This window comes from Lampris incognitus, chromosome 3, assembly GCF_029633865.1.
Source record: "Lampris incognitus isolate fLamInc1 chromosome 3, fLamInc1.hap2, whole genome shotgun sequence".
Taxonomy (NCBI): Eukaryota; Metazoa; Chordata; class Actinopteri; order Lampriformes; family Lampridae; genus Lampris; species Lampris incognitus.
In genome coordinates, this window is record NC_079213.1 from 25,965,814 (window position 1) to 25,984,297 (window position 18,484).

General features: G+C 44.8%; 3 protein-coding genes and 2 non-coding genes across 6 annotated transcripts; 2 read left to right on the plus strand and 3 right to left on the minus strand.

Moving 5' to 3' along the window:
• Positions 1–189: 189 nt before the first annotated feature.
• Positions 190–9,589, minus strand: ttll1 (tubulin tyrosine ligase-like family, member 1). Its single transcript, XM_056277839.1, has 9 exons — positions 9,477–9,589; positions 9,012–9,220; positions 8,624–8,804; positions 7,254–7,391; positions 6,546–6,654; positions 5,127–5,270; positions 3,100–3,186; positions 1,637–1,800; positions 190–319 (listed from the first exon to the last, which is right to left on the minus strand). Exons 1-9 carry the CDS (start codon positions 9,587–9,589, stop codon positions 190–192), a joined length of 1,275 nt encoding a protein of 424 aa, XP_056133814.1.
• On the plus strand, positions 626–713 carry trnay-gua (transfer RNA tyrosine (anticodon GUA)). The gene is given in 2 exon segments: positions 626–662; positions 678–713. It is a non-coding gene; the product is annotated as a tRNA-Tyr (tRNA).
• On the minus strand, positions 1,380–1,466 carry trnay-gua (transfer RNA tyrosine (anticodon GUA)). Its single transcript is given in 2 exon segments — positions 1,380–1,415; positions 1,430–1,466. It is a non-coding gene; the product is annotated as a tRNA-Tyr (tRNA).
• A 982-nt stretch (positions 9,590–10,571) lies between the features above and the next one.
• On the plus strand, positions 10,572–13,896 carry bik (BCL2 interacting killer). Of its 2 annotated transcripts, none has more exons than XM_056277470.1 (6): positions 10,572–10,620; positions 10,719–10,747; positions 12,329–12,425; positions 12,995–13,147; positions 13,233–13,347; positions 13,654–13,896. In XM_056277470.1, exons 3-6 carry the CDS (start codon positions 12,337–12,339, stop codon positions 13,759–13,761), a joined length of 465 nt encoding a protein of 154 aa, XP_056133445.1. In that variant the 5' UTR covers positions 10,572–10,620; positions 10,719–10,747; positions 12,329–12,336; the 3' UTR covers positions 13,762–13,896. The 2 variants fall into 2 exon arrangements, with proteins under 2 accessions (XP_056133445.1, XP_056133444.1); XM_056277469.1 differs by having other exon boundaries at positions 12,329–12,424; positions 12,982–13,147.
• A 667-nt stretch (positions 13,897–14,563) lies between these two features.
• On the minus strand, positions 14,564–17,818 carry mcat (malonyl CoA:ACP acyltransferase (mitochondrial)). Its single transcript, XM_056277468.1, has 5 exons — positions 17,198–17,818; positions 16,403–16,490; positions 16,072–16,289; positions 15,540–15,677; positions 14,564–14,917 (listed from the first exon to the last, which is right to left on the minus strand). The coding sequence occupies exons 1-5, from the start codon at positions 17,627–17,629 to the stop codon at positions 14,645–14,647; spliced, it is 1,149 nt and encodes a 382-aa protein (XP_056133443.1). The 5' UTR covers positions 17,630–17,818; the 3' UTR covers positions 14,564–14,644.
• Between the last annotated feature and the right edge of the window lie 666 nt (positions 17,819–18,484).

The window sequence follows — 18,484 nt, forward strand, 5'->3', positions numbered from 1 at the left end:
GATCTTCTGCTGGGCTCTGGTTCCTTGTGCGACCGTCAACGAGATGCAGAAAGAGGAAATGGTCCTCTGTAGGAGAAATAAAACATTTCTGAATGGTTCCTGTTTTGTTTTGTTTTTTGTCCCCCCCGCACCTGACCGCACCCTCTAAACGATGTACAGGGAAGTCCTAATGAGTCAGTGGCTGTGATCTCACTTCCATGTGGCGGCAACTGGGCGAAGGGCTGCACCCCCCTTGCCGCCCTTTGACCCCAGAGACTGACCCGAGCGGCTCCGCAGGTCACGCTCCGCGTTTTCGCTCAGCGCCTGCTCCTCGTCGTACCTGAGATATGAAAAGCAGAAGGGAATCAGAGACAGAAAAGGAACGAAGGAGATGTATATGTGAGGAAGTGGCAGAGAAGAGGGGACAGGCAGAGGAGGGCTAGTCGGGGTAGGGTGGGGGGGATAAAGGGCAAAAAAAGCCTACAAAGGAATTTGTTATTCCCACAGTTTGCTTTCACGGATTTCCCATGTAAACAGTGTTTTGCACAATAATTAACCCTTAGCTATTGTGTTTTGAGCACCAAGTGTCGACAGAGTGCCCTGGTGTGTACTTTGTACTCTATGTGTTCGTGCGGGCAAACACACCCCTTCGATAGCTCAGTTGGTAGAGCGGAGGACTGTAGTGGAGAAAAACAGATATCCTTAGGTCGCTGGTTCGAATCCGGCTCGAAGGAACTGATTTTGAGAATATGCACTGATAGCACACATATACTGTATTTACAGCAGACAGTCAGCAAAATGTGCGAGTTACCGTGTATTTCAATACACTTATTAAATCCAGTTTAAAGTGAGAAAACATGATGGCCCTTGCTAACATGCCAAGCGGAGCCAGAGATGAAGAAAAAGCGGTTGTGTCATTCTCCCATGGTCATCACGCTGTGTGACTAAAATGTAATGATGACGCGTTAAAGCAAAAAAAAGCTCCCCTGTGCTGCTTTAGGATCATGACGGTAGGAAAGAGGAAGAATGATAATGAATGTTTGGGAATGCAAACCTGTTATATGGAGATGTGAGTCAAAGCTAACGGTACAACTTTGCTTTTCCCCTGCAGCGCCACAAATGATTTTACCCTAAAGCACATTACTGTTACGCTCAGTCGAAAAGCACTCTACTATACAAACTGAGCTACTGAAGGAGTCGAACACTACCGCACAGAAGGTGATATGTGAGCAGGTTTTCATGGCTGACTTCACTAACTGGCATACCAGTGTGAATCCACACTGTGTGACCTGCATAAACACCGCTATCAACATGGTTGGGGGCACTCGGACCCAGAGGTATACGTGAATTTCTACCCTAATTTACAATATGCTAAGGTCAGCATGATTCCAAAATACCACTCCTTCAAGCCGGATTCGAACCAGCGACCTAAGGATATCTGATTCCACCGCTACAGTCCTCCGCTCTACCAACTGAGCTATCGAAGGGAGATGAGATGTGACATGACGGACCAGAATAAGGTCGTAACTGGAGACGGCTAGCATAAGCAGAAACGTTTTACTACTAGTTGATATCTTTAGCCCCCCCGTGTTAAACTCTACTGGAAGCTGTCGGGGCTCTCTGGCTGTGACTGAAGGGGGGGGGGGGTGCCACTCACAAGACTTGGTAATTGCCCAGGGCTTCTCGGGGTGGGCTGCGGTTCCAACGGCAGTCGGGGATGTCCCCGTTGGGCGTGACGATATTGAGGGTGTCGTTTATGAGGTTATACTTAAGGATCCGGTCGTTGGCTGTGCTCGAGGTTAGTGAGGGAGAGGCATTGACCTGGGATCACACAGGCACACAAATACATACAAGACTACATGAGTTTCAATAGACAGGGGTTTCGGCCCAACCTGCACACACACAAGCTTAGAGACTGAGGTTAGTGCAAGGATTAGATATTAAGTACACGAGAGCCAGCATGGAAACTTGTGCACAGATCAGAATAAGCTGGGCTGTGCTATAGAATCAAAGGGAAGGCATAAACTCGCTGTTAATTTCCTTCAGTCCCTATGGGGAGCCTCTTATCAAGCAGGAAATGGACCTCGCTGCCAACTTGCCATGAACAGCCACTGTAGTTTGAATGTAAATGCATATTGCACACACACACACACACGCTCTTTTCCGAGTTAAGATGCTAACCCCACGGAAGACTTTCAGGCTGTTGTTTCTCAGCTGTTCTTGTCCATTACACACAGCTTGCCACCGGTATGTAAGCTGTTCCACCCCTGGGTATACATGAAATCTCGCCAGTGAAAATAACTTGTGTCATAATTGTGCCACAGAAGAAGAACAAGCTGAGGGAACGCTGAACAAAGGCGACCTTAACATCCTGGAGATACTCTATAACAGTAAAGAGTACCTGAACAGTAGGTACATGTGATTGAGTGTGTGACACACAATTTGTTCCGTTCCACGTTGTGTCGACCAAAATAGATCAGATCTGTGTCTTTGAACAGGAATAGTTTTGGCCTAGCCTGGAAACCCAGCAACTGCTTCCAGTTGTACAGGCACAAAAAGTAGTCCACTTAAAATATGACAAGTAAATATATAACACGGGAATGGTAAGGACATAACAACATGACGTTAATATGACAAGGACGGTCTTTTGGTTGGATAGCTTGGCGAGTCTTTGCAACAAGTAGCTCTTGCAACTGTTCCAGGTAGCATCCCATGTTGTTTATGCACTTCCATAGATTCAAAACAGCATCAGATGGCTTATCGACGGCTGTCGGATTGTTGTTGCTGTTCAATAACTGATGTGTTTGTCGGCCGGAAAAAAAATGCACAACAGACATTCCTTTCACACACACTTGTATTAGCATGCACACACACACACACACACACACACACACACACACAAAAAGGTCAACATCGAGGGCATTAAAACTCATATTAAATCTCAAGGGAAAAGAACATGGGATCGCTTTCACTCCCCAGGCATGCAAAGCGTCTCTGCTTTCAGCAGGCAGGAACCAGGCCAGACAACAGCGTTGTGCAAGGAATGTCAAAATGTACATGTGTGTGTTTGCACGTGTATGTGTTTGTGCATTGCAAATATGTTCCACTTATAATGCTTACCTCGATAAGCCATGGTTTGAGCTTGTCGTCAATGATGATGTCATAGCCATAACACTCAAAGCAGTGCTTGTCATTGTTCATCACAGGCTAGAGAGAGTAAGATTGACATACGGAGAGAGAGAGCGTGAAAGAGAAATAGTGAGAAACAGTGCGAGTCGGGGGTGGGGGAGGGAGAGAAGAGAGAGGGAGAGAAAATCGGGAATTAGAAAAGCAGATGTAAGGTGACCTTATGGCGAGGATATACTGGCAATATGGACAGACTACGCTGCACTAAGTTGATGGAAGGAGGGGAGAAAATCATTGCGTGTTGCGTTATAACCAGTGCATGTTGTCCCAATGTGTTGCTTGTGCTGTGTCCTTAAGGAGGAAGTGAATCGGGTCACTTAGCAGAAAACGGAAGTATGCAAGGAGCCGAGTTTGCTTTAGTGATCAAATGAAAAGAGGAACGTGCATGCCGGTAGTTTCAGAACTCTCCATTTAGAAGTATCAGACCACTGAAAGTAGAGATGTACAAAGGTGCTGCTTTTGAATCTCAGGGTTGTAACTTTTTTTGGCTATAAAATACAGGCGTTAAATGGGAAGCGTGCAAGTACACTACAAGATGGTATGAGTGCGAGGGCAAACGTGTGCATACATACACTTTACAAGTTCGGTGAAAAAAAAAGCACTACATGCACTGAAAACAACCGTGCCCGGATGTCATCACTAAGCATTGAAATATGCAGGATCCTGTCTTTAAATGTGTTATCAAGGGGCGTCCGGGTAGCATAGCAGTCTATTCCATTGCCTACCAACACGAGGATCACCGGTTCGAATCCCCATGTTACCTTCGGCTTGGTCGGGTGTCCCTACAGACACAATTGGCCGTGTCTGCAGGCGGGAAGCCGGATGTGGCTATGTGTCCTGATCACTGCACTAACACCTCCTCTGGTCAGTCGAGGCGTCTGTTTGGGGTGGAGGGGGAACTGGAGGGAATAGCATGATCCTCCCACGCACTACGTCCCCCTGGTGAAACGCCTCACTGTCAGGTGAAAAGAAGTGGCTGGTGACTCCACATGTATTGGAGGAGGCATGTGGTAGTCTGCAGCCCTCCCCGGATCAGCAGAAGGGGTAGAGCAGCGACTGGGGTGGCTTAGAGAGTGGGGTAATTGGCCAGGTACAATTGGGGAGAAAAATCCAAATAAATAAATGAATGAATAAATAAATAAATGTGTTATATTGACAACTAACAACTTGATTATGAGGTTAACAAAACATTCTCTCTCCCCCCCCCCCCTTTTTCTCCCCAATTGTACTTGGCCAATTACCCTACACTTCGGCTTCCCACCCGCAGACACGGCCAATTGTGTCTGTAGAGACGCCTGACCAAGCTGGAGGTAACACGGGGATTCGGACCACCGACCCCCGTGTTGGTAGGCAACGGAATAGACTGCTATGCTACCTGGGCGCCCCAACAAACCAAACCAATCTTTTGCTTTCCCCTCCCCCTTTTTCTCCCCAATTGAATTTGGCCAATTATCCCACTGTTCCAAGTCATCCCAGTCGCTGCTCCCATGCCTCTGCCAATCCGGGGAGGGCTGCAGACTACCACATGCCTCCTCCGATACATGTGGAGTTGCCAGCCGCTTCCTTTCACCTGACAGTGAGGAGTTTTGCCAGGGGGACATAGCGCATGGGAGGATCACGATGATGATTCCTCCCCAGTTCCCCGCCCATCCCAAACAGGTGCACCAACCAACCAGAGGAGGCGCTAGTGCAGTGACCAGGACACATACCCACATCCGGTTTCCCACCCGCAGACACGGCCAATTGTGTCTGTAGGGACGCCCGACCAAGGCGGTGATCCCCGTGTTGGTAAGCAAAGGAGTAGACCGCTATGCTACCCAGACGCCCAACAAACCTTTCTTTAAAAAGCATCTCAATTCGCGGTAATTTTGTGCTCCCAACCAGTTAGTGAGTAGTGTCACTTAGTTTGAATGGGACGTCTCATTTTAGAGAGTGAAATGATTCCTTTGGGTCTCACTCACAGCCACAGCCTTCAGAGACTGCACCACGATCCAGTGGATCTGGTCGAACAGTCTGCTGGTGACCTCCTTCCCTCTGGTGCTCTCCAGGTACAAACGGAGGTTACTGACCGTCCACTTGCCCCCGTGGACGTGGTTGTAGTCATCCTGCGACAAACAAACCAAAAACAACGACATGATCGTTTCGTTCTTGTTCGTTGGCACAAGAGGGGAAATGTGAATAGCTTAAACTTTCGGAAAAGTATCTTAAACAGGTCCAGGCATCAGACCTGTTCTCATATTATAAACCGGTGACTTATACTGCACAAAACATCTTTCTAGATGTATCACCAATGTGGGTTTTTTTAAACATTTTTTTATTTTGATATACTTTATTAAGCCCTGTGGGGAAATTATGCTCTGCATTTAGCCCATCCTAGCTGTGTAACTAGGAGCAGTGGGCAGCCGCCGTGGAGACCAACTCCAGTTCTTTTCCCATGGCCTTGCTCAGAGGCCCAGACTAGTACAGACTAGTTAGTATTAGCCAGTATTAACCCTAACATGCACGTCTTTTTGATGGTGGGAGGAAACTGGAGCACCCGGAGGACACCCACTGCAGACACGGGGAGAACATGCAAACTCTACACAGAGGACGACCTGGGATGACCCCCAAGGTTGGACGACCCCGAGGTTCAAACCCAGGACCTTCTTGCTGTGAGGCGACAGGGCTAAAAAATAATCTATCTATCTATCTATCTAACCACTGTGCCACCAACTTTGTGTCATTAATCATTTTGTTAGAAGTGCCCCCCCCCCGCCACACAAACACACACACACACACACACACACACACACACACACACACACACACACACACACACACACACACACACACACACACACAGTGGACGTCTCAAAACTTCTCATGTATTTAACAGAAGAATCTCCATAGTGGAACATGTATTCAATAACTTCACCCTTGTAAAAGTTAATATCCCACATCACGCTCTACAGACTACTACCCTGGCTCACTAGCAGGTACTCCAGTATGTAATATCATAGTGAAAGCCACTTTATTTGACATTGTATTCTCACAACGAATTGTACTCTTACAACGACTGTGTTCTCTGCATTTAACCCATCCTATTGTATAGGAGCAGTAGGCAGCTGCAGCACCCGGGGACCAACTACAGTTCTTCTTTCCAATGCCTTGCTCAGGGGCACAGGCAGGAGTGTTAACCCTAACTTGCATGTCTTTTTGATGGTGGGAGGAAACCGGAGCACCCGGAGGAAACCCACGCAGACACGCGGAGAACATGCAAACGCCTTCTTGCTGTGAGGCAACAGTGCTAACCGCTGGGCCACCGTGCCGCCCCACCGTGCTACACTGAATACCCTTTGCGGACAACACACTTCGCTGCAACATCCGTAATACACACTTACTCCGTGTTTCTGGATGGCCACGTTGGTGAGATGAACAAACATGTTGTCCAGCTCACTGGTGCTGGGTGTGTACTTCACTGTGCAGAACCTACAGAAGCCCAGCTTGTACCTGAGAAATAGAGGAATAGAGCTGATTAAAAAAAAAGAAAGGTATATACTATATATATAGTATATATACTATATATACAGTGTGTGTGTATATATATATACACACACACACACACACACACACACACACACATATATATATATATATATATATATATATATATATATATATATATATCCAGTGACTGCTCAGTAAACAAGCGTAAGTACAATTAGGGATCATTATCACCTCACCGACAGATAAAGTTTATATGATGGTTCTTCTATAGCAACACATTTCCATGGTTATTTAGGCAATAATCTTAAATCTTGCACATTTTGTTTTAAATGAGGAATTGATATATGGTCCACACAGTCTCGTATGGTTTCTATTTAATACAGTATATTAAACTTAATAAGACCTTCAATATTAACCTCAATACACCATCAAATTCTCTCTAGTTGATTTAAATCTAAGAGAAATTAAGTGTATTATGTGATTCTTTGCATTCTAATGATAGCTGTGAATGACTGTCAACTAGCTGTGTGCTAACAGGTGGTGCTAGTGAAATAGTAATTGTCAGGGGGAAAAAAATCCCTGCACATATAATTAGAGCTTACATGTAGCATTTGAGAGGCCGATACGTGGTCACCAGAACGTAGAGACGCAAGTCAAACTTCTTGCCTCCAATCAGCAGTGGATTGTCAATGTACAGGGAGATGACGTAGGCTTCCTTGCCACTGGAGGCCGCTACAAACCTTGAGGAAAAAGGCACGAGGTCAGGCCACCCAACAACACAAGGCTGGTATTTGTGGCTCAGTCATTCTCGTTCATTTTGTTCTCTTTAACACTGGGTATTGCATTGTTAAATGATCCAGGAAGTTGGAATTTAATTTGCCCAGAAAGCTGGCATAGCTTGGTATGGCTACTACTACTACTACTTTTGGCTGCTTCCGTTAAGGGTCACCACAGCAGATCATCTGTTTCCATTTCCTCCTGTCTTCCGCATCTTCCTGTCACACCAGCCACCTGCATGTCTTCCCTCACCACATCCATAAACCTCCTCTTTGGTCTTCCTCTTTTCCTCTTCCCTGGCAGCTCCATATTTAGCATCCTTCTCCCAGTATACCCAGCATCTCTCCTCCACACATGTCCAAACCATCTCAATCTTGCCTCTCTTGCTTTGTCTCCAAACCGTCCAACTTGAGCGGTCCCTCTAATATAACCCTTCCTAATCCTGTCCTTCTTCGTCACTCCCAGTGAAAATCTTAGCATCTTCAACTCTGCCACCTCCAGCTCCACCTCCTGTCTTTTCATCAGTGCCACTGTCTCCAAACTATACAACATAGCTGGTCTCACAACCATCTTGTAAACCTTCCCTTTAACTCTTGCTGGTACCTATAGCTTGGCATGGCTGTATGTATCATTATCAGTCACTCTGGTTTTGACGTTTTGGTGGGAGTGGTTTGCATGGATGCCTGTATTCCTGTTTGTTAAAACTTAGAGTGACACAAATTTTCTGGAATTCTAGTCAGAACTCCTTTGCATAATTTAACCGTGAGTGTTATTACTCTGGCCTAAATGTATCCCTGCATATCAAAGGTATGATGATTCTTCCAACAGTGTTTGGATATTGCTTTTCAAGTCAATATTGATTAAGCATACAGGGTGAGCATATTATTTCAAAATCAATGTCTGTTTGCTTCCCCAAAAGGGGATAGTGAGATCATCCAACATCAGGCAAATTTATGCAGAGTCACCTCCGGTAGCCAATGACAGGGAGGTGCTTACCTGGGCAAGCAGTAGTGAGGTTTGTCTGTATGTGTGTGTGTGTGTGTGTGTGTGTGTGTGTGTGCACGTGTGTGTATATATGTCAGAGTGTGCAAATCAAAAGACAGAGAAAGAGAGCTTGCAAATCTGATAATAATAATAATAATAATAATAATAATGACAATGCATTATGTTTAAGATCATCAAAGTGATAACTCACGTGGAGGTGCGGCTGTCTCTGGACCACTTTTTGATCTGGGACAGTTTGTTGATGAGAAAGATGCCTTTGCCCTGGGCCTTCCCACACGGCTTCATGATCCAAGTGCTGGACGGACTCTTGCGGAACTCCTCCACAAAAAGATTATAATCCGCCGGCAACATGAATGTCACAGGGACAAAATCTACACAACACATAGAACAGCAAATGAGATATGAGATATCTTGCAGTGTCACCAGTGTGTGTGTATTTGCATGTCATGTGCAAGTCAGTGAGAGAGAACAGAAAAGAGAGAGGGAGGGAAAGAGCACTTTCATAAGCATAAAAGTAAAAACTGTCTCCGGGCAAACATGCATATCTTCAGTCACCCCTTTCCCCGAACACGTCCAACCTAGATAAATGTATTTCCCGTTCTCATCCTTCTCTGCCAGTGGGCTGCCCTCCTTCTCCAGCTCCTTGCGGTAACGTTTGATGTTCTTGATCATTAGGTCTTTCCGTGTCAGCTCGTAATGATTGGGAAAGTGGTTTACCATCTGCTCATCTGACAACCGGTAGCCAGTGTCCACACTGAACACATTTCTGATGGTCTGAATGCTCATCCTGCAAATAGTACAAAAGAATCCCCATTAGGGTGATCATGAGCGGTAACGCAAAGAGTTGGGAACCTATATCATCACTGAAATGTAATGGTCACATACTAAAAGATATGGGGGGGGTCTAGGAATTTCCTTATTTTTTGACAAAGGCTACCACAACAAACTTCATCACCCATCCCCCTAGAGCAGCTGTTACATACAGGAGTGTTTGTGTAGACTGGTGCAGATGCTGCAGGTGAGAATCTGGATGTCCAGCCTACCAGTAGAAGTTCCAGTCATCGCTGTCTGTGACTTGAGTCCATCCTCTCTTCTCAAAGTTGTTGATGAGCACAGATTTCTCAATATCTGTCACCCACTTCACCTTAGCAGCCATGGTACCGCCCTCTAAGGTGGAGCACAAACCAGGTAAACTGACTAGTCGATGGGTAACCAGACAGACATGGAGACATCCACTTTACACACACACACACGCACACACACACACGCGCGCACACACACACACACAAACAAACAAATGTCATGCAGTCTGTCATATCAAGACATTTACCTTGCATGCACGCTTGCTACCTAGCCACCTACCTGCAAATCACTGTAGAGAAAGAGCCAGTCACCAGTCATCAGCATCAGCTAGGCGGGCTGGCTAAGTTAGCTAGCAGCAGCAGAGTCCTCCCCGTATTGCTGCAAAGGCTGGGCGGCTATCATCCAGTGATGCAATCGCATCGGATTATCGTTGACTTTACAACAAACCAAAGCGACAGGGTCCGCTGACAACATTACCGTTTGCCTCAACTCAAACCAAAATATTGGCTGCAAGACTGAGATGTCATTGCTGACTAACGTTAGGCAGCATATATTGATCCAAGCACCGCGGCTCTAATGACGAAACAGTCGGATTCTCCTCTTCAAAATAAAAGTCCACATGCGTGAAGCGCAGTGTCGTTTCTCTACGCCGGGTCCGGCGATGCAAGATTTTCATTGCACACTGGTTAAAATCAGGAGGGCAATAATTCAAAAGATTAAAATTCACATGAAAGGCTTGGCTCTTCCGGGTAAATAACCTAGCAACCGAGGACGCAGTGATGTCATTGCAGGATGTTCTACCTCTCATCACCGATGGGGGCACAGCGGTGTATCGGTCCCTGATCCTTCTCTTTAAATCATGCCATTGGATGACGAGAAAAATAAACAATCCCAAAAGTTAACGCAAGTGCATCTACTGAGCAATGCGTTTTAACAGATCCCCATTACATTTGGATATATTTAAACTGAGCGACATATTGCGTTGAGGATACTGCCCCCAGAGATGTCGCCCTCTGCTGGTCGTTCTATGAAAAGGCAAATATAGGCGTGGCAGAGCGGATATCTGGCAGTTAACTGCGAGCCACAAGATTAAAGGACGCTGCTGTAAGTACCAATAAACCATCAAAAACGACTGGACGTTTTATATTTTATTCTTTCACGGCCAGCACATCTGAATAATCATGTCTTTGTGTTTATCCCAGGGCGGCGTCGACTTTAATCAACCGAGAAGGTAGGTTCATTTTATTTACTGTACATGCACCTGTTGCTCCTCTCCAGGGTCGGAACAGCCATGATTCGTCAACGTGACTCCGATGTCCGACTTGATATGAAACGGTGCTCAAAGAAATTCACCTTCCGCTTGAAACGCGGGCTCGTCATGTATTTGCGGGGCTCATTCGATAGCATTTCTTTGCGTGTGATCTTCAGAATGACCTTTGTTTGCTTTGGGCGAGAGTAATGACTTCACCTCTTTGTTGTGGCAATAGACCACCATGCAAGTAAAACTACTTCAACAGCCTACGACGGTTGTGTGATCAAGTCGACACAAGTCGACTCTGTCACCTGTCGCAGAGGTGTGCAGACAAATGCTCACAAGACAAATGCTCTCAAGACAAATGCTCACAATACTAATAGAAAAAGAGACAAATGCTCACAAATTGTTTTACAATCTTTATTTTTCAAAAAGTCAACTGAACATTCTGTTGCATGTCACATAAGACATATCACATAGGCCTAAGCATGTGAGAGGGATCACATCTCCCTAACAAATGAAATGGTGATCTTAAAGATAATCATGATAATGAGACTATCAATTACTGTTTGGTAATACATAATCTTAATTAACCTTTATTCATGGAAAAATATTCCATTGAACAGTCTGTTGCATGTCACAAGAAATATCACATAGGTCTAAGCATGTAATAGGGATCACAGTTTTCGCTGTAAATATAGATTATAAAACAATTTGTGAGCATTTGTCTCTTTTTCTTTTAGTGTTGTGAGCATTTGTCTTGTGATCATTTGTCATGGAATCACTACAGCAGATTATACTGCGAAGTTCACTTCACACAGGGAAGCTTTTCATTGGTTGAAACAAACATTAGGGTGAATATGAATAACAGTGTATTTAACCCAGGGAGCAAATCGTGAATTTGAGCTATTGGTAAATATTTTCGGCTGTTGGGGGTTGGGGGCGTTTGGTAAATTTGAGTTATGGAAATAGGTGCATTTGCATTCAGGCTACCTCCCGCATGTGAACAGTAGGGCCCGAGAGGAACAGGTTTGGGGACCGGTGCACAGGGTTAAACCCAGTCTGGAGTTTTACGCATAGGACAGGCCGGAAAATTGGATAGTTAGATTTCAAATGACAGCTCTAATCAGTAAAATCATTCATATATCCCGGTCAATCCCCAGATATCTTAATGCGCTGAGCGCTAGGGCACTCTCCTAAACTTCCTCCCCAATAGAGTAACTGAAAATCCTTTGTTGTAACATAACAACTCCACCCAAGCCGTTGGACCAAGTCCAACAGATGATGTCATTTTTATTTTTTTCAAAGCTGATGAGGGTCTGTTGTTTTACCAACCAAACTGATCTACCCTGTAACACACCCATGTCCTGCCCTGATCACGTGACCAGGTATTTACACAGGTAGATGATGACTGTTGGGAGTCCTAGAGAAACACCGGCACAAGCACGTACACAGTCAGACGTCCAGATGATAAGAGCAGTGATCTGTTCCAGCCAAAGTTGTGACTGCTCCCGTGCAGGAAACTGCAAAAATGAAATGAATGTGCTCCTGTGCTTTTAGCAAACAAGATGGTGCAAGAAACAAGATGGCCAAGCCGTGTCATTTCCCTCCGGGCTGGACCTGCTGAGGTGGACACTGCCACCCTGTCTGATGTGAGGTGAATGCTTGATCAATGCACACCAGTCTGAGTCTGCTCATGAAGACAACGGGCAGGACGAGCCCGACGACAACCATCCTATCTGTCTTAAAATGCCTTTTGTTCAACCTCAACTTTCGCTGAAAGCCAAAGTAGCTTTTGCGCGTGAGGAATCTGGTTTGGTGATGCTCAACCAAAAGAGAACAAGGAACATAAGATGACATCCAAAAGTTAAAAAAAAAAGCATTGAAGAATATAATCTGTGTAACTAACAATATGTTACTTGTAAAGAGTTAGGAATAGTGTAATAGTAAGAATAACTCCATATACTGGAGAAAAGATCTTAACATAGTAGGGCTCATCTGTGCGGCATAAGACATTTAGAATTCATTTTCCTCTTTTTGATATTACACAAATATGTCTGAAAATGCTTCTACCCTAATTAGTCATGCCTGATAAAACTAATTATTTCATTAAAATGCAACACAAAACTGTATACCTCATTTATGTGCACCAATCCACAGCATCTCTCACAACCCAAAAGAAACTCACAAATCAATAGATAACAAATATGTCCGGTCCTCCCTTAGGTCCGCCTACAGGGCCACACGGACCATCGGCCGCCAGTTGGCAGCGATAGGAGACCGACTGGACCGAGACTGGGGCAAAAGACTGCCAAACCGGTTGCCAGCTCCTCTCCACATGCTGAGACCGGTCCAGACGCTGACCAGAACTGTCTTTCGGTACGACGGCCGCAACATCCTTCAGTCATACAGACAAGCACAGGCATTCGGAGAATCCTAATTTTTCCCACATTTTCTCCACCAGGGATATCCAAAGCTTCCTGTGGGGTTTTCAGGGCTTGCCTGCTGCAGCAAAGGCCCAGCTAGCAGCTACCACAGCTGGTCAGGAGCTTTTAATAGCTGAAGCCTGGGCAGCTTGGGTAAGTGGCAGGTCACCCTCTATCTCTCCTTCTCAGAGCTGGTTGCATGTTGTCTCCACTGTAAATAACATCCATCCATTACCCAAGCCGCTTATCCCAATCCGGATTGCGGGGATGCTGGAGCCTATCCCGGCAGTCATTGGGTGGACAGGCAGGGAGACACCCGGGACAAGCCACTAGTCCATCACAGGGCCAACACATATAAACACATACAATTAAACATCTTTTTCATATATGTTCTGACACAAAACTTTTGTCAAAACGTGTACACTAACTGTATTTATTTGTTTTTGTATTTCACCACAGATGTCCAATATTCAACCACTGAAGTGCACTGGCTGGACCAGAGGAGTCCTTGTCACGGTGGCACTGGTGGCCACCGTGACCATTTTCCCTGCAGTATGGGTGGAGTGAAATGGTTTAACAGGCCATAAGCAGGTATTTTGGCCATAAAATATCAGCAAAATACATTGTGCAAAATTAGTGGAAATTTTTTTTTCTCAGGCTGTTTACTTTGACTTCTCTTTTATATATATATATATATATATATATATATATATATATATATATATATATATATATATATATATATATATATATATATATATTATTTTTTTTTAATTTTTTTACCAATTTAATGGGTGGTATTGAATTGGACATCATGGCTGTGAAATGCTTGACAACTTTTTGGGTAACATTGACAAGCACCAGGAACTGAAGGGAGATACAGCGAATGTAACACGGGTGTATAACAGCAACTTTAAACTCCCATGTAATTACCACCAATACCAATATCAATCAATTTTGCACTGCAGCAATGCCCAAAAAGTCTCAATGCCGTAGCACTGATTCACTGTTTTACTGATAATTCTGATAATACATTTTTCTAAAAATTGAATTATTACCGCCCTGCAATCTAACAAGTAAGAATTCACTCTGTTACTGGTAATGGCAAATTTTCACAAATGGTATGTAGTATATCTTGATTGAAATTAAGGGAGCTGGACTTTCTGTACTAAACTTAAAAAATGCTTTTTATTGTGATGCAAATAAAAGTGAGAACAATATGATATCTTGTTCATAAAGAGCAGACATTTGTTTAATTACATGGTAACAAATGGGTGGGAACAAACCACAGGCAGGCAAAGTCTTTTTCAGTCCTTTCGTCTTTTTTTTTTTTTTTTTTTTTAAGCTCAGTTTGTCTCACTGAGGACAATCCAGTCAATTAGCCCTCTCACATTAGAGATGGACTGACAGTCTATACGCACTCATTTCTGGTTCCTGACATCACTCTGTGCTAGTCTTCATAAGCAATGACGTTCACGTGCATGTAATTCAGGAAGGCCTTCCTGTTGCACTTCCGTAGTGTGGCACCGAGCTGCTTCCCCGGGCCGACTTCATAGGTGCAGGGAAAACTCTTGCCTTGGCTTCTCTCATAGATCTCGTGCAGGGTCTGCTCCCATTTCACCGGGGCCACTAGCTGGTTTACCAGCAGTCTGCGCACGTGGCCCTCGTGCATGTAGCGCTTGCCATCCACGTTGGAGTACACGTTGATCTCGGGACGACGCACCTAAATGAATGAGTGTGCAAGAAAAGGGAAAGGGATGCATGAGCTTACAGCTTGGTGTTAACCTTTCACAAAGACTTGTATCATTTACAACAATACTAAAACAATGAATGCGTTCTTCTGTTCTTTTTAGCAATGTTACGGATAAAGTACAAATAACCTGAAGCCACAGAGAAAATATCTTTAATCCCAGCCAACAGGGTCAATCATCCTATTAAACTATTTTCTATTGAGACCTATCAAGACATCTAGGCCTTAATTCAAACAAACGTCTGTGATTGAAGATGCTATCAGGATAGACCCAGTCACAGTTACTGCCCTCAGCTAAGCCCCATTAACCTTCTGGCCAATATAAAGGTAACTCACAAAGTAAAGGAAACACCTGGATAAAAGAGGTATTCTTATACATGTTGAATTCAGTTGGTATGATGAAGGCGTGGAGCCTGAGATAATGGAGCAGTTAACATCTTTTCACATATATGAAAATGTATATAAATGCTACAGTGGATATGACCTATAGCATCTATGTCACAACTTGGGTATTGGTAAAGGAATGAAAAATAAATAAATCAATAAATAATTTACAAAAGAACATAAAAAAGTTATTCTGAATGAGATGACTGACCTCCACCTGTCTGAGGACGTCTCTGAGGGGGTTGGTGGCAGACTCCATCAGCTTCGTGTGGAAGGCCCCGCTCACCGGGAGAGGTTTGGTCCTAATGAAGCTGAGACGCTGGGAATTCTGCTGGAGGAAATCCAGTGCCTGTTTGGAGAAAAGCTCAGTTTACTGAGATGGAAGCAAAATCTTAAATCATAAGGGGTGTGTGTGTGTGTGTGTGTGTGTGTGTGTGTGTAGGGGGGGCTCTCCTGGGAAATATCTTTGTTAAGCCTCAAATCTAACAGCTGAGGGTGAATCTTGATTGGAGTAGATTTTGTATTCTTTACTTTACGTTCAACCCCACATATACTGAGGACACCTCTTTGATACAAAGGAGGAGTACAGGAAGCCCCCATTGACTACTGGTTAATGTTCTGACACATCCACACAGATTGCCCCCTCTCCTCCTACAGTCAGCATTGTATTTTGAGCTTAAGGTGTTTAAACTACTATGTGGACATAATGAATACCACCAACGATGAAAGGTAATGTTCCGCACCTGCTGGTGGCCTGCGATAACCCTGCCATCAGGGAAGAGGTAGTTGGCCACACTGCAGACTGGCTCTGTGAGACCCAGGCTTTCACAGTGCTCTTTAGCTTGCAGACATGCGTATTTGTACTTGGCCTCAGGTCGGCCAATCACTGACAGCATCCCGCTGGATACCAGCTCTGATGCTTCCTGCATAGCTTCAGCTCGCACCTTCACCACATATAGAGCTGAGGAATGAGAGTATGGTCATCATGTGCATGTTTAGGGTTGTTTGCAGATTGCATTTTCAAGTGAGCAGTGACTTTGACATGCACAATATGGGATTTATATTTATGCTTACCTTCTGCAAAGTCCATGGCACCCGAAAAGACCAGGGCGGCAAATTCTCCAACGCTGAATCCTGCAGCAGCAACACATGACTCAACAGCCTGAGCACAGATATACACACAGACTGAATTAAAAGCAAAACAGGTGATACACTCTATGTGTTTTCATGACTATCACCTACCAATTAGTGAGATACCTGAGAAGTGTTCAACATTTCAAAATGGTACATTTTGGTGGACTGATTGGTGAAATGTAAAGAAAGATACCTGCCAAGTTCATAGTCCTCAGATGTGAGGGGTCTGGGGTCTATGCTTGCTTCATTTTTTAGCAGAATTTGCTAAAATTGAAGATATAAGATGTGTATTTACCCTGACAGAAAACTTTGAAAAGTTCTAGTGAAGGGAAAACCAAAATCACGGCAGAACAAAGGCAGTAATGACCGTGTCATAGGTGATTAGTAGCGTTACCTTGAGAAATAAATTACTGTCTGGATGGTGACAGTTTATTAGAGTATAATCTCACAAGAGCCCGTGCACCGTATAGGCAGCAAAGATATGGTGCAAGACATAAATAAAAGACTTACATCAACAACACAACTATCCTCACCACAAGCTGTTTCCACACTTGAACTTGTGATCACTTTTTAAGACAGTACAATATTTGTTTTTATTTTTGACCTTTTTTTTGGCTCCACTGGTCTTGACTTGGACTTGCTACCTTAAAGAACTGGTCTGGACTTGGGTGGGCTTGTCTACAGCTCTACTCGGATTGAGTGTTTTATGAGGGGGGCCGGGGTCCATCTACTTACCGTGGGATTTTCCTGGTTCAGTTTCTCCACGGCTGCCAGTGAGGTGACAAACACCGCCGGCTGACAGTGAACAGTCTTCATCAGCTCTTCCTCGGGTCCATTGAGACACAGAGACAGCAGGTCGTAGCCGAGGATTTTCTCCGCGGCCGTGAACATCTCTCTAACGTTGCCATACTTCAACAGTCCGCGGCCCATGCCCACAAACTGGCTGCCTTGCCCCGGGAAGAGGAACACCGATGAGTCACCAGGTTTCCTTCTGGGTCTCCGCTCCTGCTCCTCTTCCTCCTTCTCCTCCGTGGCCGGTCCACTCTCCGGAGAAGCAGCCGAGGCCTTTGCCAGCAGAGAGCCGACGTGAGAGGTTGGCTTGTCGGACGACAGTCTCTTACACAGGGAGAGAAGCGACCTGACCTCCCTTCTGGAGAGTATCCTCATCTTTAAAACCAGCGATTCGACCTCGCCTTGCTCTTCGTGCAACGCCACAAAATAACCAAACTACTAATCTAAAAAAACTCTTCTTAACTTGAAATCCATAACTTCCAAGTACTCACAGAGCCTGCCGTAATGAAATGTTATTTTTAACATACTGTCCTTTCGGCATGGGAATCTCAGACCGGCACCATATTGCTTACTGACGTCATTTCAAGCTTCTTTTTACTTCCGGATTACGAATTGGAAGCGAAATGGTGGAGTGCCTCCTGGTGGTAGAGTTCCATCTCGGCGTGAAATGGCTTCAACTGAATTCTCCATAGTTTTTAATCGCAAAGAAATTATATCTCAGGCTACATTTTAACGCAGCGATGCCACTCAGATCTGGGTCAACCCTTGTTAATTGTTGAGTATAATTTTCTAACAGTTCATAGCTCGCTGCTTGTACATATCCCAGAAAGTCTGCTATTCCAATAACCGATGGTATGGGTTTGTAATTATTTTTCGAAAGCTGATCAATGCAACGGTATCTGCGGACTGCAAGAGGGGGGCTTAAACAGTGCAAGGCCCCCCCACACACACCCACACCCACTGAGGTTAAGTCCTGTTTCGCCCCACATGTTCCACCCGTCTTGCAGTCCGCAAACAGATACTTGATGAGAAGGGTCTGTCTGCGGACTTGCAAGAAAGGGTCGAAATGTGTAGCAGGACTCCCATCATTTGCCCTAACTTTAACCTTAACCTTGGCGACTTGTACAGGGGGCGTTTTTTGAAATGTCAAGAAGGCGTGTCTTGTACTGATGTGGGCAGGTGTTTGTTGCACTCGGGGGCGTGTCTTGTACCTTACGCCCCTGTCTTGCG